This window comes from Mirounga leonina, unplaced genomic scaffold (assembly GCF_011800145.1).
Source record: "Mirounga leonina isolate KUSES-001 unplaced genomic scaffold, KU_Mleo_1.0 Mir_168, whole genome shotgun sequence".
Lineage (NCBI taxonomy): Eukaryota > Metazoa > Chordata > Mammalia > Carnivora > Phocidae > Mirounga > Mirounga leonina.
Window position 1 is genome coordinate 16,431,589 of NW_023270426.1, and position 21,361 is coordinate 16,452,949.

Genomic DNA, 21,361 nt, shown 5'->3' on the forward strand with positions numbered 1-21,361 from the left:
TTAGGAACAGTTTGTCACTTCAAAATGTTGAACTTAAATAATAACAACAATCAACTATCCAAATTACTAACTAAGCTGTTATTTTAATAAATCTTTAAACGTATATCAAATTTGAATATCTGCTCATCTATCTGAATTCAGGTCACAAAAATGAACACCATTTTAAAATTATTTTTATGGTTAGGGAAGAGAGAAGGGAGAAAGTGTAATACCAGTCTTCTTCAGCTGAAATATTAAAAAAAGCTGGTAAGGACTTTTTGTATCAATGACAGTGCCTTTCAAAGATGCATCAAAGTTATAAACAAGAAACAAACCAGATATATCTTCAGCAGTTTTTTTTCACATATAAAATAAATATTATGTTCAAATATACAAAAAGTATGTTTTTCAAATAATACAAATGTTATACATACTTCCAATTTAAATTCCTTTTCCACTTCTAGTATGTGAAACTCTGTGGTCTTATTAAAAGATCTACATTATTAAGAAAGAACTGCAAATTCTTGTTATACTGTTAACCTATATAAAACTTGTAAAACCAAAAGAACCATTTACCTATATTTCCAAGTAGTCCATTCATAACTGTGTTATTATCAGCCTTTAATGTACTGTTGTCCTGATTGATGAATTCAAGACTGTCTTGCAGCCTAAAGGGGGAAAAGAAACAATAAATTGCAAATTCATTTTATGCTCTTGATGGCAATTCTTTGCATATCTCAATGAAATTTTAAGTATAAAACTGTTTTTTTTTAAGTTTTAAGTATTCTTCTTAGTTTATAGCATTGAATCAGGGGTTGGCAACCCCTGAGGACTAAATCCAGCCTGCTGCCTGTTTTTATAAATAAAGTTTTATTGGAAAACAGCCATGCTATGTATACAGCCATGTATGTACTGTATATGGCTGCTTTAATGCTACATTGGTAGAGCTGACAAACCAGACATACTGCATGGCCCACAAAGCCAAAATTATTTACTATTTAGAACTTTACAGAAAAAGGTTACTGACTCTAATTTAAATTGTAAAGGCTTTCCCTCATATTTTAGACCTGAAATTATTTTCTAAACTTCTGGCAGGAAAAGAAGAAAAAAAAAAAAAAGAACAAAAATCAACGTATCATTAGTTCACACATTATAAATGAACTATATCACTCCTGTTAGTAAATTATTCAAAATAACAAAAATAAAATTACTTTATGCTTTTAGTACAAAGTATCTTCCTAGGGATTTTAAAAACCATCAGTAAAAAATTAGAAAAGATGAAGAAACTGAGAGGATCAGAGCTAGAATCAGAGATTCCAAAGCAGGATCTCTAATTTCTACTTTAGTGTTAAACTCTTGAAAATTAGCACTTTTAACATCAGTATTTTTTAAGCATCCATAATCCTGTGAAAAAATATCTCTCCCCTTTCCTTCCTTCCTAAAAGAAAAGTTAATAAAGAGCTATAAGTATTAGAACCTTAGCTAATAAAACCCCTGATAGGTCTTTTTGGAGCATTTACAATTAATGGAACCCTTGAGAATTTTTCTAGTTTTGAGTAGCCTCCTTGCTACCTCTCCTGCTGCTTTTGACTTTGTAACCCCACAGATTCTGGCTAGCCAGAGTTCTGATCTGGGCCCTGAAGTCCATCACTGGAATCCACTAACACCTCACCCTAACCCTAGTCCTTCATTTACTAAGTTCTGCATGTAGCCCATGATTCTAATATCAGGCCTGCCCTTGTTTCAGCTTCACTTTTCTAATCTTGGCATTAACACCTTGTGGTAATCTTGTGCCCCACCATGGGTGACCTAGGCCACTCCTGATTGCAGACTTAATTCTGCAAGGGATCTGAAAACTGAAGAGCACAATATACAGATGCTAACTCAGCATGGCATACAAAATGGAAAATCAGTATCTCATCCTAACATGGGAATGTCGTCAACATTTTACTTCCAGATATAGCTTCTAGGAGCAAATTAGAGAAAGAGAAAGCACATTTCCTATTCTTCAACTAAACTCAAATGAGAAGTAATCTGGACTCCATACAGAGAGCAGCTGAATGAATTAAAAAAAAATAACACCCAACAATATGCTGCCTACAAGAGACTCAGTTCAGCTTTAAGGATACATATAGGCTCAATGTGAAGGAACAGAAAAAGATAATCCATGTAAATGGAAATAAAAAAAGAGCAGAGAAAGCTATACTTAGAAAAAATAGACTTCAAGCCAAAAACAGTAACAAGAGAGAAATATGGTCATATAATACGAGGAGCAATTCATCAAGAAGACATAGCATGTAACAATCATAAATACAAATGCACTCAACATCAGAGCACCTAAACATATTAAGCAAACACTGACATATCTAAAGAGACAACAATGCAGTAATTAGTAAAGGACTTTAACATTCTACTTTCGACAATGAACAGATCATCCAGACAGAAAGTCAACAAAGAAATGTTGGACTTGAACCATACCTTACGCCAAATGGAACTAACAGATAAATCCATATATAGATATATCCAAGAGTAGCAGAATACCATTCTTCTCAAGTGGACATGGAACATTTTCTAATACAGATCACATGATAGGTCACAAAACAAGTTTTAGTAAATTTAAGAAGGCTGAAATCATACCAAGTACCTTTTCTGACCAGAATGGTATAATACTAAAAATCAGTAACAAAAGGAAAGCTGGACAGTTCACAAATATGTGGAGATTAAACAACATGACCCTGAACAACCAATGAGTCAAAGAAGAAATCAAAAGGCAAATCAAGAAATACCTTGAAACAAATAAAAATGGAAGCACAGCTTATCAAAACCTGTGAGATGTTACAAAAGCAGTTCAAAGAGGGAGGTGATAGCAATAAATGTCTACAGTAAGAAGCCAAAAAGATCTCAAATAAATGACGTTGAATTATACCTCAAAAAATGAGGAAAAAAACAAAGCCCACAGTTAGTTAGGAAGGAAGGAAATGATCAATGGGAGAATAAATCAAATAGAAAAAAGAAAAATAACATTGAAGATCGATAAAACTAAGAGCTGGTTTTCTGAGGAGACAAAATCAACAAACCTTTAGCTAACTCAGAAAAAAAAAGAGAAGACTCGAATAAATGAAATCAAAAACGAAAGAGACATTACATCTGATACCATACAAATAAAAAGGATCATGAGACCACTATAAACAGTTACACACCAACAAAACAGATAACCTATAAGAAATGGATAAATTCCGGGCGCCTGGGTGGCTCAGTCGGTTGAGCGACTGCCTTCGGCTCAGGTCATGATCCTGGAGTCCCGGGATCGAGTCCCGCATCGGGCTCCCTGCTCGGCAGGGAGTCTGCTTCTCCCTCTGACCCTCCTCCCTCTCGTGCTCTCTGTCTCTCATTCTCTCTCACAAAAAAAAAAAAAAAAAAAAAAAAAAGAAATGGATAAATTCCTAGAAACATACAACCTACCAAGAATGAATCATGAAGAAATAAAAAATCTGAACAGACTAATAATGAGTACGGAAAATGAATCATTAATCAAAAACCTCCCAACACAGAAAAGCCAAGGGGACCACATGGTTTCCTTGGTAAATTCTACCAAACATGTAAAGAAGAATTAATGCCAATTCTACTCAAATTGTTCCAAAAATCAAAGAAGGAACAATCCCAAACTCATCTTACAAGGCCAGCATTACCCTGACACCAAGGCCAGATAAGGACATTATAAGAAAATTACAGATCACTTCTCCTGAATATTATAAATGCAAAAGTTCTCCACAAAATACTAGCAAACCAAATTCAACAGAACATTAGAAGATCATTCAATATGATCAAGTGGGATTTTATCAGTGGACTGCAAGGATGCTTCAATATACACAAAGCAATAAATGAGAATTACCACATTAAAAGAATAAAAGATAAAAATCACATGATTATGTCAACAGATGCAGAAAAATCATATGACTGGGGTGCCTAGGTGGCTCAGTTGGTTAAGTGTCTGCCTTCAGCTCAGGCCATGACCCTGGGGTCCTGGGAAGGAGCCCTGCATTGGGTTCCCTGCTCTGCGGGGAGCCTGCTTCTCCCCTCTCCTCCCCACTCGTGCTCTCTGTCACTATCTCTGTCTCTCTCTCTCTCAAATAAATAAAAATCTTTAAAAGAAAGAAAGAGAAAGAAAGGAAGAGAAAGAGAGAAAAAGCATATGACAAAATACAACATCTTTCCATGAAAAAAAAAAAACCCTCAAAAAGTAGGTTGGAAGAACAAATATTGTTAAAATGTCCATAATACCCAAAGTCATCCATAGATTCAATGCAAGTCTTATCAAAATTCCAATGGCATTTCTCCAAGAAATAAGAGAACAATCCTAAAATTTGTACAGAGCTACAAAAGACCGTTAGTAGCCAAAGCAATCCTAAGAAAAACTATGCTACAACGCTAACATAATCAAACAGTATAGTACTGGCATAAAAATAGACACACAAACCAATGGAACAGAATTCAAGAGCCCAGAAAAAAACCCTGTATATACAGTCAACTAATATTTGATAAGGGACATTTAACTGGGAAAGGATAGTGCCTTCAATAAATGATGATGGGAAAACTGGATAACCACATGCAGATGAATGAAATTAGAACCCTATCTTACACCACTCACAAAAATGAACTCAAAATTGATTAAAGATATAAACAAAAGACCCCAAAACTGCAAATCTCCTAGAAGAAACCATAGGGTTTAAAAAGCTCCTTGACAATGGTCATAGCAGCAGTTTCCTAGATATGACACAAACAGCACAAGCAACAAAAGCAAAAATATGTAAATGGGAATACATCACACTAAAAAGCCTCTACACAGCAAATAAACAACTGATAAAATTAAAAGGCAAACTATGGAATGGTAAAAAATATTTGCAAATCCTTTATCTGATAAAGGGTTAATATCCAAAATATATAAGTAATTCATACAAATCAATAGCAAAAAACAACCTAACTAAAAAATTAATACTTCCTCTGAATATTCAGAAGAATTGAATAGACAATTTTCCAAAGAAGACATGCAAATGGCTAAGAGGTACATGAAGAGGTGCTCAATGTCACTAATCATCAGGGAAATGCAAATCAAACCATAACAAGGTATCACCTCTCACCTTTTATAATAGCTAACATCAAAAAGACAAGAGATTAACAAGTGGTGGACAGGGTATTGAGAAAAGGGAACCCTTGTGCACTGCTGGTGGAAATGTAAATTGAGGCAGCCACTGTGAAAACAGTATGAAGTTCTTCAAAAAATTAAAAATAGAACTACCATATGATCCAGGAATCCCACTTTTGGATATATATCCAAAGGAACTAAAATGAGGATCTCAGAGATATATGCACTCAGGTGTTCACTGTGGCATTAGTGACGACCATCCATAAATGGAGACAAACTGAGTGTCTATCATCAGATGAATGGATAAAATGTCACACACACACAAAGACACACACACACACAGAAGAATATTATTTGACCATGAGAAAAGGGAATCCTGCCATTTGCGACAATCTGAATGAACCTTAAGGGCATTATGCTAACTGAAATAAGTCAGACAAAGAGAGACAAACACTGTATAGTATCACTTACCTGTGCAATAAAAAAACTGAACACAAAGAAACAGAAACCAGGGTGATGGTTACCAGGGGTTGAGAATGGGGGAAATGGGGTTATAGATAACAGTCAAAGGGTACAAACATCAATTATAGGATTATTAAGTTCTGAGATCTAATGTATAGCATGCTGACTATAGCTAATAATACTGTTATTTCATATACTTGAAAGTTGCTAAGAGAGTAAACCTTAAGTGTTCTCACCACAAAAAAGAAATGGTAATTTTGACAGGATGGAGGTGTTAGCTAATACTATGGTGGTAATCATTTTGTAATATATAAATGTATCAAATAAATGTGTTGTACACATTAAATTTACACAATGTTGGATGTCAATTATATCTCAATAAAGCTAGAAGAAAAAAGTCTGACCTCCATAAACTTTCAAACTTCAGGAAGAAAATCTCAATTTAAGCTGCAACCCTAAGAACAGTCTGTTAGTTTTCACACTTTGCACATCCTAAATAATCCATTTCTCCCAGCATTCATAATCACTTACGTATTGAGACTTCCACAGATACTGCTGCCGGTCCGTGCAGTAAAAACTTTGCTGAGCATAAGTTGTGGAGGGGAACTATGAAGAAAAAGAAAGGGACAGAGACAGAGATCAAAACTAAAACATAAAGAACTTCTCAATTTATTACAAATAAAAATGTATATGGGCGCCTGGGTGGCTTAGTTGGTTAAGTGTTGGACTCTTGACTTTGGCTCAGGTCATGGTCTCAGGGTTGCGAGATCAAGCCCCATGTCAGGCTGCATGCTGTGCATGGAGCCTGCTTAAGATTCTCTCTCTCCCAGGGGCGCCTGGGTGGCTCAGTCGGTTAAGCGTCTGCCTTCAGCTCAGGTCATGGTCCCAGGGTCCTGGGATCAAGCCCCGCATCGGGCTCCCTGCTCGGTGGGAAGCTTGCTTCTCCCTCCTCCCACTCCCCCTGCTTGTGTTCCCTCTCTCGCGGTGTCTCTCTCTGTCAAATAAATAAATAAAATCTTAAAAAAAAAAGATTCTCTCTCTCCCTCTCCCTGTTCCCATCCCCCCCACCAAAAAAGGTATAAATCACAAAGATATCATTGCATAGTTACAACAGTCATGAAGTAGCATGAAACCCATAAAACACCATAAATCTGACATGCTCAATCTGTGTGAAGACTACAGGAAATTCTCCCATCTTCAAAAATTACATGTTCTAAAATGGATTATGAAAAATCAGAAAAACCCTCACCGGATCTGATGAATTTTTAAGGTAGAACCTTTATAGCTCATTGCTACTGAGCCAAACATCATCTCTCCAAGCATATTGGCATCAGAAGAGCACCGAGAACCCTAAAAAATAACCATAACGTTAATAAAACTGCAGAATTTAAAACCTATTTCAAATATTGAATTTTACTGAAAATTCCTTTGCTACACTTATTCTACATACTTTTTTAAAAAGTGACTCTACATTGTATACACTGTTCTATAGCTTGATTTTCTTCATTTCACAATGTGTTACAGATCTAACCATATTGTTATACAAAGACTCCTTCTGAAGAGCTGCATAGTATTCTACTGTATGAAAATACCACAGTTCACCTTACTGCTGGACATTTAGGTTAATTCCAGGTTTTTATAATACTTAATGCTTAAATGAACACTGTTAACCACATCTTTTGCATATGCAATGTTTCTCCAGGGCAGAAAGTAAGAAATAGAATTCACTAAACATACAGAACAGTTTTTACCACTCCTACTGTGCAAAAGAGGTATCTATAAACATGGTAATTTATATCTATTTTGTATTTTTTAAAAGGACTTACTTAAAACATTACAATGTCTTGCTCTCAAAGAACTCCAATTAAAAGTTATTCCTTTCCATTATTCTTTAAATGTCTCTGTCATCATAGGAGTCAGAAAAAAAGTAAAATTGAACTCATCCATTTGGTTACTAATTAGATACTGTGGTAAATATCACTAATTACCCACAAAATATCTTATTCTTTACTTTTGAAGTCTAATTTGTTTCAGGGCAGCAATGTGTACCCCCCCCCCTCAAAATGCATTTCACAGCCTCCCTTGTAGACAATTTGTGAGTTGGTTTCTACATCCAAAAGGTTAAACTAATGGCTGGAATAGCACTTTCACAACTTATGCATTTATATGCATTCAACAAAGGCCTGGTCAATGAGATATAAATGGAAGTCACTGGAAATGGAGATGCCATATTAGGACCACAAGGCAATAATTACACATTAACTCTAGCTAAGTAGAAAGATAAGGATGCCTTGGTTTGTAAAGCCATCTTGAAACCCATGTACCATACCTAGATGGCCTTTCAGACTTGTCACGTGAACAAAATAATCCCTAGGAATAATGCAATTCCTAACTTACACAGTTATATAATAAAACAAGTGATGAGGAAGAGGACCTAAATAACTATCTAAAATAATAACTGATTATTATTCACAAATTTCACTAAGCCATTCCATCATAAAAAATAAAAAATTAGGAGTTTTAAAAAATATTTAAAAGACTCTTCTGATGATAACAAAGTGTTGAAGAGCCCCATTTTACATGTGGAGGCCAGGGAATATATCTGCACACTATTTTTATTTTTATGTGATTCTTCTACTCTTCTGCTTATTTAATGCCCATCTGGGTTTTTAAAAAATCTATATATTTACATTGCTAGCTTTCTTAAAAAAGCATCTTCAAATAGCAATCTATTTCATTATATATAACTATTTTGTATTAGTTTTTTTAATATATATTCATTTACATATTATTTTTTCTCTCTTAGGTATTATAGTCTTAATTTTGTTTTAATAAAGACACAAAGCCAATGTTTAAGAAAAAAATCACTTCCGATATACCTGCTTACTAAAATAACTCATCTAGGGATCTGATTAAGAAAAAATTTTTATTTCAAAACACAAAGGTTTGGGTACTAAAAACAACATTTTAGGAACAGAGAGAATAATTCTTTTAATGATCAAGTGCGAAGTTTTTTTTTTTTTTAAGATCAATGCCTATCTTCAAAACTATTATGAATTCAAATATCAAAGCATTTACAGATTTTACTACTAAAACTGGAAAAGAGTCCTCAGAAAGCAAAATATAGTAAAAATAAATTCATGTTTAAATTTCATTAGACCATATAGTTTGCCAGTAAAGGTTATCTTTGCCTGCTCTAATACATACCAAATAGTTATCATGAATGTCACTGGCATGTTATGTATTTTTATGAAACATAATCTATAATAAAGGTTATAATTTAAAAAGTGCTATTATCTTTCACGCTTTTTTTAAATAGGCCTTTATTTAAAAGGTCAATTTTTTAAGTACCTATTGCTAGAAGCTTTTAATCTGTAATAATCTGTGTAGACCAAAAATAATGTTCTAGTTACCGAAAATCACATTTATCAAGTGTAGTGAACTATATGCTACAATAATTCAATGTCTCTTGCTAAAAAAGCAGATTTCCAGGACCATACTGAGCCTATATCAGAATATCTGGGCACGTAGCCTGGGAATATGAACTTTAAAAAAAGAAAATCTCTAGGGATCTTGATGCAACATGAGGGTGCAATCACTCAATGCTTCAGGGTTTCTGCAATCTGGATCCAAGGGCTAATAATGATTTTTAACTGCATTGTATCAGGCAGATATGCAAGTTTACACAATTCATCAAATCAGCAAACACCCAACATGGTATAAGTATGATGATGTCACATAGCATAACACTATTAGGAACTTACTAAGGTATCATGCTTAAGCTGGAGGAAAAACAGGGGAAGACCCCTGGGGCAACTATATAGTACCTCCTAGTATCTGGATTTTAAACACTTCAGAGCTCTTTCATATACACTGTCACATTGACATGAAGAAGGGTCACTTCCCATCCAAACACAATTACTAATTACAAATAATTTAAAGACCCAGAATTCCATGTTGATATTGCTAAATATAAAATACTTGTGATTCATTCATGCAAACTTGGATGACACAAATAAATTCACATAGATGACATTCACTTGGTATGAAGCCAAGCATTTAATCTTATGTAAAATACAACAAGTTTATACATAAGTTCCCATTAGGTACTAATTTGTTTAACTTTGTATTTTAAAAGAGTCAGATTACTTCTGAAGTATATAAATGTCCATTTCTGCATGTGTATGCTTCCAATCATACTACAATTTCATACTACAGCCAAACTGTATTATTAGTTTATATTTATATTCATATTTCAATAATTTATAAGTATCTAAAATGAATTATTCTGGTAGCCCAAAAAATCTGAATTGGGAAATAAAAGGGAGAAACTACCCCTTGCTACGTATGCCCAGTTTCTGAACTTCCTAAGATTTATCAAAATGCATAAACTTACTTATTTAATTACCTGCCTCCCCAGAAAGTTAAGGACTAGTTCCTGTTATATCCCCAGTCCCTAGGATAGTGCATAACACATTGTAGGTACTCAAAAGTAGTTGTGAGTGAATGAATGAATAAATAAATGACATCAATGATCTTACTTGGTACTTCGAACACTGGTCTTTTACATCAGAAGATGAAGTCACAGAACTATCCAGTGAGGAAGAACTGTCTCCTCCAGGTTTCAGTTGGCAGCATTTCCCAAAGACTTTTACTTGAGCATCACTACAGAGTTTCTGAAATAGAGATATTATGCCCATTCATATTAATAAAAGACTTTTCATCATATACAAGTTTAATTATAGTATAAAAACCTTTGAAAAAACCAAGTATGAGATAATTCAAAGTAATATAACCTTGGTAAAATGATTTGCATTTTACTGCATTTTCTCCAGTACTGTTTTCCATTCTTGTGGAGTTTGTATTGTGCTTTTCTCACCAAGGTTATCAAATCATGGAATTTTTCTTATCATTATGGTCTACAACAATGTTCATTACTAGTGACATAATATATTACAGCAGTTTTCAAATTATTTGATCTCAAACCCCCTTTTAGGCCTTTTGTTTGTGTGTTATATCTATCAATATTCTCCCATATAAGAAATTAAAATGGAGAAACTTTAAAATATTAACTCACTTAAATATAACAATACACACATTACAGATTAACATTAAATAACATATTTTTATGAAAAAAACTTTTTTCATTAAGTAACATTAACATATTTTTGTGAAAAAAACTTTCATGGAGAGATGTAGGGATGGGAGAAATAAAAATGAAGGTTTTGTATTTTACTAAATGTGTGTGTCTCTACATATATGAACTTATGTTTATTATTTTGAAATGAGAATGTATTCATGTATTGAACAGTTAAATTTTTAATAACAGCTGAGTTTAGGACCAGAAGGCTGTACAGTGGTGTAGTATGAAAGAATCATATATTTCTATTTCTTTTTCTCTATGCTCTTGCTTTCCTCCTAATTTCCCCACAGGTTCTAGAGCTTTCACTGCCCACAACTACCGAAGTTGCAATCCACCAAGGACTTTGATACTCCTAAAAGTATTCTGGTGCTTTATCACATTTACCAGTATGTAACTCTTCCCTGTAAAAGACCTCAGTAGGTTTTCAGAAGAAGTAATGTGACTGAAATCACAATTTTTGAAGGCCAATTATTTTACAAGTTGCCACCATCACCAAAGGCATTGTAAAAGAGAACACATGATAATTCCAAAAATGTAAAGAGCATGATAAACTAAAAAGAACAAGGGCTTTAAAACTAAATAGACATGAATTTAAATCCTGGCTCCTTGGCAAGTTACTTGACCTCTCTAAGCTTATCTATTTAATGAAGAGAAAGGGGTGTGTGTGTGTGTGTGTGTATCTCATTATGTACTTATAAATAAATAAATATATAAAGTGCCCTATACAGCATCTAGAACTAGCATATGCTTACTGGTTTTTAGTTATCAATACTATAGAAAAAAGCTGAAGTAAGAAAAACTGAATGCCTACTGAAATAACTGAATGTCTAATCTGGAGTCAGGAACTTCACTAGTTATTTCCATTTGTATTATTTCATTTAGAGACTTACTAAAAATACTGATTATTTTTAGCACTGATATTCTTGGCCACATCTTAATAAATTTCTACTTAATGATCACCATCAAAATTATAGGCCTTCAAGCATATTTTCTGTAATATTCAGGACAGTAGATATTATAACCCAGTTTAACTGATAAGAAACCTGAAGCCCACAGAGGTTAAGTAACTTCACCAAGATTACAAGAACTAGTAGGTCTATAATATACTTAAAGGCAAAACCCAGCTAGCTTTACATGAAAGATACTCAACATCACTAGTGATTAGGGAAATGTAAACTAAAACCACAGTGAGTTACCACTTCATGCCTATTAGAATGGTCATCATCAATAAATCAAGAGACAGGGACGCCTGGGTGGCTCAGTTGGTTAAGCGACTGCCTTCAGCTCAGGTCATGATCCTGGAGTCCTGGGATCGAGTCCCGCATCGGGCTCCCTGCTGAGCAGGGAGTCTGCTTCTCCCTCTGACCCTCCCCTCTCTCATGTGTGCGCTCTCTCTCACTCATTCTCTCTCTCTCAAATAAATAAAATCTTAAAAAATAAAAATAAAAAAAATAAATAAATCAAGAGACAACAAATACTGGCATGGATGTGGCAAAAAAAAAAAAAGGGAAGCTTTGTGCATTACTGTAAATTGGTACAGCCACTATGAAAAATAGCATGGAGGATCCTCCAAAAATTAAAACTCGGAACTACATTACAATGCAGCAATTCCACTTTTGGGAATACATATCCAAAGGAAATGAAAACACTAAGTCAAAAATATATCTGCACCCCCCATGTTCATGGCAGCATTATTTACAATAGTCAAGACATGGAAAGAACCTAAGTTTCCATCAACGGATAAATGGATAAAGAAGTTGTGATATAGATATATATATATAGATAGATAGATAGATAGATAGATAGATGATATTCAGTATATCTGTTTATTATATATAGATATAGATATATATCAGCCATAGAAAACAAGGAAATCCTACCATTTGCAACAACAAAGATAGACCTTGAAGGCATTATGCTAAGTGAAATGTCAGGGAAAAACAAATATTGTTCAGACTTGTGGTTACCAGCAGTGGAGGGTGGGAGAAAGGGAATTGGAGGGGGTGGTAAAAGGTAACAAATTTCCAGTAATAAGATAAATAAGTACAAGGGATGTAATAATGTACAAGAGAATAACTATAGACAACACTGCTATATGATATATGAAAGTTAAGAGAATAAATTCTAATAATTTTTATCATAAATAGATTTTTTCCTTTCTTTTTATTCTATCTACATGAGAATATAAATGTTAGCTGAACGTATGGTGGTAATCACTTCACAGTATATGTAAATTAAACCATCAGGCTGTACATCTTAAAACTATGGAGTGATATATGTCAATTATTTCTCAGTAAAACTGGGGGAAAAAACCCAAACTCAGTGGGCCTGTTGCAAACCACAATTTTATAAGTTAAAAAAAGTATGTGAGTATTACGTGGACCAGTAACTAAGAAACAAAGTTGAATGAAACAGTCCCTTTCCTCATGGAACTAACGAGAGAAAGAGAGATTTAACAAATAACTAGACAAATATGTATAATATGTGTATATATATGTATAATATATAAATATATATATATTTTTTCAAATATGTCCTATGTTAGCAACAGCTAACTCATATTGCACTTACTATCTGCTCAAGTACTATTCCATTTTACATAAAGCCACTACTCCTTTACACCTCACAACAACTCTATTATCCCCATATTACAAATGAAGAGGTTAAGGATCAATGATGTTTAAGTGAACTGCCTAAGAGAGAACTTAACCTAGTCTAGGGAGATCAAGGAAGCTGGGACTACAAAAAAAAGGAAAGGAGTTAAAAAGGTGAAAGAAGAATGGGAGGGCTAGAAAGATATTCCTGGCTGAGGGAACTCTGTATATCTAATCTCTGAATCATGAAGCAATTTGCCATAGGAAGGAAAGGGACAAACATACATCAGTTTCAAAACTGAAGCATAAACATGTGCATAAAAGTGTACATAAAAGTTCTTACTACAAACACACACACACACACACACCCTTCTCCCCTACCAACTCCCCAGCTGTTCAGTGTCTTTTCTCTCTCACATTCTGAAGTTATGGCTTTTCTGAATCCAAACAGCAACAACTTCTGTGGAAGATGGTCTAGTGAGGGGACAGAGCACAGTCAGCAACCCTCAGGTAGACACAGGCCATCTATGAGCACAACTGTAGAGCAAAAAGGATTCAGTTTTTTTTCCTTATCTTACTTTCATTCCTAAAGGAATCATGCCATACTTTATTTTTAACCCACAAAAAATATGTTCTAGGAATGCATAAAAAATGTTATAAACATCACTGGAAAAAACCTGGCTTTTTATAGATTATAATTTTTATTAACTATTTTTTTTTCCATCTTCACATAATCACAAACAAGTTGCAGGTTTAGTTCAAAGAATTTTTTTTTCTGAATTAAATGGGAGTAAGTTGACTACCTGATACACTATGAACTCCTAAAGTATCAATACCTGAATGTGTACTTCCTACAAACAAGGACATTCTCTACATAACCACAATACAGCTACTTTTCATGTGGCATATGATCTCAATGCCCATTTATGATAATATTCTTGACACTGATGATCAGTATCAAGTGATTAAGGTGGTGCCTACCAAGCATCTCCACTGTAAACAAATGCTCTTCTCCTCTATCATTAACAATATTTTTGGTTGGGGGGACTATGAAATTCATATGCTGCTTATACTTATATGCCATAATATACTGTTTCTCACCAAACTTTCAATTTATTTAGATCATATAAACTCATGGTTTCCTATTTCATTCAATGGGTTGTAATTTGCTACTATCATTACTTGTTTTTATGCTAGAGTTTTCCCTACTTAGCCAGTGACAACCCCTTCAAGCTGGCTTCTATGTTCCTTTGACATGTTCTCACCATTTTTTAAGCTTTCATCACAAGTTCCAGGCTTATTCTTTTCCTTCCCTGCTTCAGCCCAAGGACCAGTCATTTCTCTAAGAAGCCTTTTTCCTTTTAGTGGAAAATGGAATCTAGACAATAAGATCTAGATGCTAGGTATGCCCATTTGTTGGGGACTCACTGTTCCTCTGCTTTCTCAGTAGATAGAGCTAAAGAGTATACATATGTGTTTAACACACACATAAACAAGTTTATATCTACGTTTATCATATTTATGTATATATGTATATGAGTGTATATGTGTGTGTATATATATGTACATATATATGCATATATATATATATATATATATATATATATATATATAAACTTAGGTTCACAATAAATCCAATTCCAATCCAACACCACAGGGTTCTTCTAGTTTTCTCCTTTTCCTTATTTGTAACTTCCTTTCTAACATTCAGAAAAACAGGCCTCTCATTATCCTTCATATGTATTTATTTAATCAACTCCCTCATATGAAACCAGTTTTTCATTTCCCCTGTCACTCCCTCACATGCATGGACGTTTTCCTCAGGCTCAGACAGCCAAGATGGATATCCTCCCCATCCAATACTGTATCAAGCAGCACCTTATGGAGATGCCCTCCTTACCTTACCTGAGCTCCAACACTCTGCTCTGGGCCACCATGCCTCCAACACCTGACGTAAGTGTTCAGCCCTACCTAATGGTTTTAGGACTAAATTGTTCAGAAAGGGGAAATGGATGGGAGGAAGGGAGACTTGGGGGATCAAAAATTTTAACCTGGACACATAACCAACCATATTTCATGTATCAGATTCTATATCACAACTGAAATTCAAATAAATAACCAGCACTTATATAATATTTTTCAGTTTACAAAAGTTTTTCACATGAATTTCCAACTTTTTTTCTTGTTTTGTCAACTTTTAGTAATATATATAAGAAATCCATTCATATGATTCAAAAGTAAAAACAATATAAAGAAGTATATACACAGAAATCTAGATCTGACCCTTTTTCTAGTACCCTGTTTCCCACTCCACACATTCCCAATAGGTAAAATCCCTTTAAATGGTTTATTATTGTCCTTCTAAAAAATAAAAACTCTTTTTGCAACACAGTATTACTTTCCTTCCACTATTAGAGAAACGGTAAGTAATTCAGTTCTGCCTTGCTTTATGGTTCACTAAAAGCCTAGAGAATCTTCCCATTTATCTTTAGAAATCCTCTTTATATATATATGTATATATATATACAGCTGAATAGTATTCCAGTGTGTAAATACATTATAGCTTATTTAACCATTCATCTGTTAATGACATTACTGGTGAAACTGCTGAGTCAAAACAAAAATAGATACAACTTCCGGCGAAGATGGCAGAGTAGGAAGATCCTACCTAACTTCATCCCATCCCATGAATACAACTAGATAACACCCACATCAGTGTAAATAACCAAGAAAATAACCAGAAGTCTTGCAGAACAGACTCTCCACAGCTAAATGTAGAGAGGGAGGCACGGTGAAGAAGGTAGGAAGGGCAGAGAAGCCATCAGGAGTTAAATGGACCACAGGACTATCCACATGAGGGAGGGACACCGCAGGCTCCGAGAGGGATAAAAAATGGACCCTCAGGCCTGGTGCCCCAAGCACTGGGAGCCCACATGCGGGCCTCCATTACATTTGGATTTTGAAAACCAGTGGGCCTAATCTCACAAGTTGTTACAGTCTGTGGAGTAAACACCTGGAACTGTAAAATTCAGCAGGCTCAGCTCTAGGAGAGCAGAGAGAGCAGAGGAAACTGTGCCCCTGCTCTTAAAGAGATAGCACCACAAACAGCCCCATGGAGATACAGCACAGAAGGAGCAGTCTGAAAAACGTGTAGGGTAGACAGGGGGGTGAGTTGTTTACTAATCTCAGAGCAAGTGAGGGAGGAGCAGGGATCCCTGAAGACTTCTCCAGGAACAAAGGAGCCATCAGGCACCATTCCAGCCCCCACCCCACCCACCAGCCTAGACACACAGACACCTGGGGGAAATAGCCCAGCGCAAACAAACTCCAACTAACTTGCTAAGAGAGCACCTCACCCCTGTGTTCTCCTCAGTACATGCCCCCACCAGCCAGGCCTGGTTCCAGGCAGCCCCTCCCACAGCAAACCTACACAAACCTGGCTAATACCAAGAAACCACCCCTCCTTTCTCCTGCAGACCTGCCTCCTCCAATACGTCCTTGGCCAGAGCCCATCCAAAGTGGTGCACAAACCTGGTACCATGCAAGCAGCCTTGAGAGGTGCCAGGACCACTTCAAAGTGACTCCTGCACAAGGAGAGAGGAAGACAACCACACACACCAGTTTAACTGAGGTCCAGCAATGAGGGGCAGATATCTGGTCTGACTATGGGCCCCACCCACCACCAACAAAAGCTTCTGAGGTAAACACAGGCAAAGCACCCTACAGTTCCGTGCTACCACATATCTGGAAAATGACTGGTCTGACTCATCAAGAACAAGGCAGCCCCAAATTGGCCCACTAACATAGGAACCAAACTCTGCCAACAAGAGGCAAAGAGAGCCATGGTACACAAATGAACTGAAGGTAAATGTGGCTCAGCCACAACAGTGGGGTGCAAGCAATATGCATAGGAGACATCCCTGAAGCTCCAGGTTCTGGTGAACAAAGGACACTGCACTACAGGGCACTACAGAACCTGTTCTTCATAAAGCCACTACTTTCTTTTTTGTTTTTTTTTTAAAGATTTTATTTATGTGAGAGAGAGAGACAGCATGAGAGCAGGGAGGGTCAGAGGGAGAAGTAGACTCGATGTGGGACTTGATCCCGGGACTTGAGGATCATGACCTGAGCTGAAGGCAGTTGCTTAACCAACTGAGCCACCCAGGCGCCTACTTTCAAGAGCAGGAGACATAGCTGATTTCACATAGAAACAGACACAGAGAGTTAGACAAAATGAAGAGACAGAGAAATATGCCAAATGAAGGAAGAGGGAAAAAATAACAGCAAGAGAACTAAACAAAATGGAGATAAGTAAAATGCCTGAAAGAGAATTTGAAGTAATGGTCATAAAAATACTCACTGAACTTGAGAAAAGAGTAGAGGACCTCAGTGACACCCTCAACAAAGAGACTGAAAACATAAAAAAAAAAAAAAAACAATCAATGATTAAGAAATCAGTAACTGAAATTAAAAATACACCAGATGGAATAGTAGACTAGAGGAAATGGATGAACAGATCAGTGACCTGGAAGACAGAGTAATGGAAAGCAATCAAGCTGAACAGGAGAGAGAAAAAGTAATAATTAAAAATGGAAACAGACTTAGGGAACTCAGAAATACCATCAAGCATAATAACATCGACATTATAGGGATCCCAGAAGGAGAAGAAAGAGAAAACGAAGCAGAAAATTTATTTGAAGAAATAATAGCTGAAAACTTCCCAAACTGGTGAAGGAAACAGAAATCCAGATCCAGGAGACACAGAGAGCCCCCAACAAAATCAACCCAAGAAGGCCCACACCAAGGTACATAGCAATTAAAATGGCAAAAAGTAGTGACAAAGAGAGATTTTTAAAAGCAACGAGAAAAGAAAACAGTTACATACAAGAGAAACCACATAGGCCCATCAACCAATTTTTCAGCAGAAACTCTGCAAGCCAGAAGAGAGTGGAATGATATATTTGAAGTGCTGAAAGAAAAAATCTGCAACCAAGAATACTCTATCCACCAAGGCTATTGTTCTGAATAGGAGAGATAAAGCATTTTCCAAACTTAGAGCTAACATCAACTTAATAGTTATATGCATAATATGTTATATATAAACCTAATAGTAACCATAAATCAAATACCAGTAAAAGATATGCAAAAATTTAAAAAATGAAAATCCAAATACATCCTAAAGAAAGCCAGCAAACCATAAGAGAACAGAGCAAGAGAAGAAAGGAACAGAGAAAAACTACAAAAACAATCACAGAACAAGTAACAAAATGGCAGTATGTACATACTTATCAATAATTACTTTGAATGCAAATGAAGTAACACTCCAATCAAAGGACATACAGTGACAGATGGATAAAAAAGCAAGACCCATCTATATGTTGCCTATAAGAGACTCATTTCAGACATAAAGTCATGCAGAGTGAAAGTAATGGAATGGAAAAGCATTTCCCATGCAAATTAAAGTGTAACGAAACCTGGTGTAGCAATACTTGTATCAGACAAAATAATATTAAAACGAAGACTGTAACAAGAGACAAAGAAAGATACTATATAGTAATAAAGAGGACAAGCCAACAAAAAGATATAACAATTATAAATATTTACATAAAGCAGCTAATAACAGGCATAAAGAAAGTAATGGATAGTAACACAGTAATAGTAGGGGACTTTAACACCCCACTTACATCAAATGACAGATCAACCAAACAGAAAATCAGCAAGGAAAGAGTGGCTTTGAATGACACAGTGCACCAGAGAAATTTAACAGATAGATTTAGAACATGCCATTCTAAAAAGCAGAATACACTGTACATGGAACATTCTCCAAAACAGATCATATATTAGGCTACAAAACAGGTATCAACAAACTAAAAAAGATCAAAGTCATACCATGCATCTTTTCTGACCACAGTGCTATGAAACTAGAAATCAACCACAAGAAAAAATCTAGAAAAAACACAAATACATGGAGGTAAAATAACATGCTACTAAACAATGAATGGGTCAACTGAGAAATCAAAGAGGAAATGAAAAAATACATGGGAGACAAATGAAAATGAAAATACAGTGGTCTAAACCTTTGGGATGCAGCAGAAGAGGTTCTAAGAGGGAAGTTTATAAAAATACAGGCCTACCTCAAGAAAAAATAAATAAATAAACTACCTGACCTCATACCTAAAGGAGCTAGGAAAAGAAGAACAAACAAAACCCAAAACCAGTAGAAGGAAATAACTAAATAACAAAGATTAGAGAAGAAATAAACAAAATAGAAACTAAAAAAACAAGAGAACACATCAATGAAACCAGGAGCTGCTTCTTTGAAAAGATCAACAAATTGATAAACCTTGGCCCGACTCATCAAAAGAGAGAGAGAGAGAGAGAGAACTCAAAATCATAAAGGAAAAAGGAGAAATAACAAACTAACATGACAGAAATATAAACGATTATAAGAGATTATTAAAAATTACATACCAACAATCTAGACAACCTAGAAGAAATGAAAAAATCCCTATATACATGTAATCTCCCAGAACAGAATCACAATGAAATAGAAAATCTGAATAGACCAATACCGGCAACAAAACTGAATCAGGAATAAAAAATCCCCCAGCAAACAAAAGGCCAGGACCAGATGGCTTCACAGGAGAATTCCACCAAATATTTAAAGAAGAGTTAATACCTATTCTTCTCAAACTATTGCAAAAAACTGAAGAGGAAGGAAAGTTTCCAAATTCACTGTATGAGGTCAGCATCACCCTGATACCAAAACCAGATAAAGACACCTTTAAAAATGAAAGAAATACTGGCAATATCCCTGATGAACACAGATGCAAAAATTCTCAATAAAATACTAGCAAACCAAATTCAATACATTAAAAAGATCATTCACCACAATTAACTGGGATTTATTCCTGGGTTGCAAAGGTGTTTCAATATTTACAAATCAATCAACATGACATATCACATTAGCAAGAGAACAGATAAAAACCATATGACCATTTCAGTGGATGCAGAAAAAGCATCTGATAAAGTATAACATCCATTCATGATAAAAACCTCAACAAAGTAGGTTTAAAGGAAACACAGCCCAACATAATAAAAGCCATATATGAAAAACCCACAACTAATATCACACTCAATGGTGAAAAACTGAGAGCTTTTTCCCTAAGATCAGGAACAAGACAAGGATGTCCACTCTCACCACTTTTATTCAACATAGCACTGGAAGTCCTAGCCACAGCAATCAGACAACAAAAAGAAATGAAAGGCATCCAAACAGGAAAGGAAGAAATAAAACTTTCAGTAACTAAGGTGATATGATACTATATATAGAAAACCCTAAAGACTCCACCAAAAAACTACTAGAACCAGTAAGTGAATTCAGTAAAATTGCAGGATACAAAATCAATATACAGAAATCAGTTGCATTTCTATATGCTAATAATGAAGCAGCCAAAAGAGAAATTAAGAAATAATCCCATTTACAACTGCACCAAAAAGAATAAAATACCTAGGAATAAACTTTGCCAAAGAGGTCAAAGACCTATTCTCTGAAAACTATAACATAATGATTAAAGAAATTGAAGCTGACACAAATAAATGGAAAGATATTCCATGCTCATGGATTGTAAGAACAAATATTATTAAAATATCCATACTACCCAAAGCAATCTGCAGATTTAACACAAACCCTATCAAAATACCAACAGCATTTTTCACAGAACTAGAACAAAAAAATCCTAAAATTTGTATGGAACCACAAAGACCCAAATATCCAAACACAATCTTGAAAAAGAAAACAAAACTGAAGGTATCATAATCCCAGATTTTAACATCCACTCCAAAGCTATAGTATTCAAAACAGTATGGTACTGGCACAAAAACAGACACAAAGATTGATGGAATAGAGAGGCCAGAAATAAACCTACAATAATATAGTCACTTAATCTTCAACAAAGGATGCAAGAATATACAACGGGAAAAAGTCTCTTTAACATAGTGTTGGGAAAACTGGACAGCTATAGACACAAGAATAAAACT

At 35.1% G+C, this 21,361-nt stretch overlaps 1 protein-coding gene across 3 annotated transcripts in view; it reads right to left on the reverse strand.

Annotated features, from left to right (window-relative positions):
* The window catches only part of FNIP1 (folliculin interacting protein 1), a 151,479-nt gene that overhangs the window by 59,022 nt on the left and 71,096 nt on the right, over positions 1-21,361 (reverse strand). For all 3 annotated transcript variants that reach the window (XM_035014070.1, XM_035014068.1, XM_035014069.1), the window contains exons 3-6: positions 10,126-10,260; positions 6,834-6,934; positions 6,116-6,190; positions 556-647 (exon numbers count right to left, since the gene is read on the reverse strand). In XM_035014070.1, coding sequence (XP_034869961.1) covers positions 556-647; positions 6,116-6,190; positions 6,834-6,934; positions 10,126-10,260 — 403 coding nt within the window. The remainder of the gene's footprint in view (positions 1-555; positions 648-6,115; positions 6,191-6,833; positions 6,935-10,125; positions 10,261-21,361) is intronic.